The following is a 3,035-nucleotide window of genomic DNA, read 5'->3' as shown; positions in this document are numbered from 1 at the left end:
CGTAGCGATGACGCACGCAGCCGACGAGCCAAGCTCGCGCAGGAGCCAGTCGCCCTCCGCGCCTCTCCTGCTTTGGTGGCTCGCTCATTCGCTCTTAGGAGGCGTCCCGCGCCCGGAGAATAAGTTTGGCCCGGTCGGCTCGCCGTCTTCGCCGTCGGCCATCTTGTGAGCGGCTGTGTGCTGGGGAGGGGGGAGGGGAAACACCAGGCGGTGGTCGGAGCTGCGCTTATCCAGCTGGCAGGCCTTTCTCGCCCGGGGAGGGGCTGTTCCCGGTAGCCCGGCTGTGTGGACGCCATGTCTGCGGAGAACCTGGAGCCCGCTTCGGCGGAGGAGCAGAAGGTGAGCGGGGGGGGGGGCGGCGAGGGCTGCCGGAAGAGCAGCGGGCGGAAAGAACGAGGCCTCCGCTCGGCGGAGGAGAAAACTTCCGGCGGGGCGACGGAGGAACGGCCGTCTCCCCGGCGGGGTGGACGGGAGGGGGGCTCCCGCCGAGGCTCGAGAGAGGGAGGCCTACCCGGCGGGGGTGCGTGTGTGGAAACAACGCCCTTCCTGGCTCCCCTTCGCCCCCCCCGCCCCCACGGTGGCGGTTGCTGCTGCTGCAGGCACCCCTTCCTGCTCCCCCCCCACACACGGGGGTCCGCGAGGCGCGATTTCCTCTCCCGCCCCCGCGAGAAAGTAGGGGAGGGGAGACACGCCCCCGCGGCGAGGCAGCCTCTGCGGGTCCGGCCCCCCCGCCCCGTTTCGGCCTCCCCGCGAGGGTGGGATCGCTCCGAATTGCCCCCCCGAGAGCGGGACGGGTCTCCAGGGGGGTCCCCGGTGGGCGTGCCCGCCTCCCCCCCCCGTGGCTGCGGGCGCCGGTGGCGTCTGATTGCAGCAGCCGAGGCGGGATTCTGACATCATCGGGCTCTAATGCGCAGCCCCCTCCCCCCCCAACAAAATAATAATTAAGGAGTAATGATCAGATACCAAGGGCTTCTGTGATTCAAGGTAGTCCGTCAATCCTGTCTCCGAAACTTGGGGTGATCTAGAATAGATCTTTCTCTTCGGTCAGTGATTGAATTTAATAGCCTTGAAAGGATGAAAGCCGGGTTCCTAAGAGAGCGTCTGTATAGGACCATCACGTGTCCCAACACTAAACTCTCCCGGGACGCGTTTCAGACCGGTAAAGAAAGAGCAGAAAGCATCGGAAATGGTTATTTCGTTCATGTTTGCCCAGACCTTGACAAAAGTCGGAAGGGTTGGATTGTGTTGACTAGTAGTGCTGTCTTGTAAGTAGGGATCTTATAATGCTGTTACCGGTTGGTTTACACCCGTAGCATCTTACACCTACGGTACTACAGTATTGCAAAGTTATAGTTGGCAGTATATTCGAAGTATATGTTGAGCCATGGTTTTTATGTTTCTGTAAATTGCGAACCTAACCCTTATATTATTTAGCCAAGAAACCATTATGAAGTGTGATTGGATTATTTACTTTTTAAACTGGGTATCACAATGCCAATTGTGAAATCACAGAACGGTATAATAAAATGCCAGTTTCTTACATTTTTAGGAAATGGAAGATAAGGTGGTTAGTCCTGAGAAGGCTGAAGAAGCGAAGTTGAAAGCAAGATATCCTCATCTGGGCCAAAAGCCTGGGGGCTCGGATTTTTTGAGGAAGAGACTTCAGAAAGGAGTGAGTTAAAAAGCTAGCCTGCCTAATAAAGGGAGATGTTTTAATTTATCTTTGTTTGCTCTGAAACTAACACCTATAACCTAGCAGAATAGCATACAGAATATTCAAACAATGCATTTAATTTATCTTCAAGGATACAAATGAATGCTGTAGATCCCTCTTTATGGTACTTTATGCATTTTGTTCATAATGAATGCTTTCTTGGCCCGGGATTGCAATGCTAAATACCCTATTCATTAATGTGAGCAGGATGTTGTAAGCAGTTCTAACTATCAAGTGATAACAAAACTAGTGTTCTCCCTTTTAACCCATTTTGTCTCCATTGGATGATTTTTTCCTGGTAAGGATCAACTTAAGCCTTTTATTCTGTATATGCGTCAGGCTTGATTCTGAAGCATGTATGTAATTCTTGAAGGAACTACGTTATATTTGTATTATATTTCACTTGATACATTTATCTTGCAGCAAAAGTACTTTGATTCTGGGGATTACAATATGGCGAAAGCAAAGATGAAGAACAAGCAGCTTCCTACTGCAGCTCCTGATAAGACTGAAGTCACAGGTGACCACATTCCTACTCCACAGGACCTTCCACAGCGGAAACCATCTCTTGTTGCTAGCAAGCTGGCTGGCTGACTAGGCTGGCAGAACTGCATGAAACTTCTTATTCCCTTACTCTTTCCTTAAGTTTTATTTCCTCACATTTTTGTTTCCACTAAGTCAGGGGTCCTCAACCTTGGCAACTTTAAGACTTGTGGACTTCAACTCCCAGAATTCCTCAGCCAGCTTGGCAAAGCTGGCTGAGGAATTCTGGGAGTTGAAGTCCACAAGTCTTAAAGTTGCCAAGGTTGAGGACCCCTGCAGTAAGTCATTGACTGACTGCTTGGCAGGTAGTGGTAGCGTGTGCTGCTATTGTAAGAGTCCATTTAAGAATTGCGTAATCCTTGGATGAGTTGAGAACAATGCACTGATATTTTTTTTTTTTAAAAAGGACATGTTTTGTTAGAGCAATGTAATCTACTTGAAAAATGTACATATTACCCGTTTGCTAGTGTAGGGCTGGTTCCAGCAAGTGACAAAGCAAGTTTGAAAAATTTTAATGTTTTGGCGTTCCTTAGTTCACTTTAATTACAGTGTAATATGTTTGTATCAAATACAAGTTCCTTTTTTTTCTTGTGTTTTGGTTTTGTAAAGTAGAGGTTTTAGACAGTAAGTTCCTAGAAGGCAAAGCATGTATTAAAAATGATGGGGCTCTCACTAAATTTGTGTATCTACTCATGAACTTGAATGGCCTTAAACCTACTTCAGCTTTAACAATAGATTTTTACTTGAGCAATATTTGCTCATTTTGGTGTAATTCTTG

General features: G+C 49.0%; 1 protein-coding gene across 1 annotated transcript; it reads left to right on the top strand.

The window, feature by feature from the left end:
- Window positions 1-255: 255 nt before the first annotated feature.
- On the top strand, window positions 256-2,388 carry LOC107301476 (cAMP-regulated phosphoprotein 19). The gene is made up of 3 exons (XM_015830694.1): window positions 256-339; window positions 1,550-1,672; window positions 2,138-2,388. The coding sequence occupies exons 1-3, from the start codon at window positions 295-297 to the stop codon at window positions 2,306-2,308; spliced, it is 339 nt and encodes a 112-aa protein (XP_015686180.1). The 5' UTR covers window positions 256-294; the 3' UTR covers window positions 2,309-2,388.
- The last annotated feature ends 647 nt before the right edge of the window (window positions 2,389-3,035 follow it).

Source organism: Protobothrops mucrosquamatus, unplaced genomic scaffold (genome assembly GCF_001527695.2).
Source record: "Protobothrops mucrosquamatus isolate PMUCROS unplaced genomic scaffold, P.Mucros_1.0 scaffold13313, whole genome shotgun sequence".
In the NCBI taxonomy this organism is placed as follows: Eukaryota; Metazoa; Chordata; class Lepidosauria; order Squamata; family Viperidae; genus Protobothrops; species Protobothrops mucrosquamatus.
The sequence above is the reverse complement of the archived record's forward strand: the minus strand, read 5'-3'. Positions and strand labels throughout refer to the sequence as shown.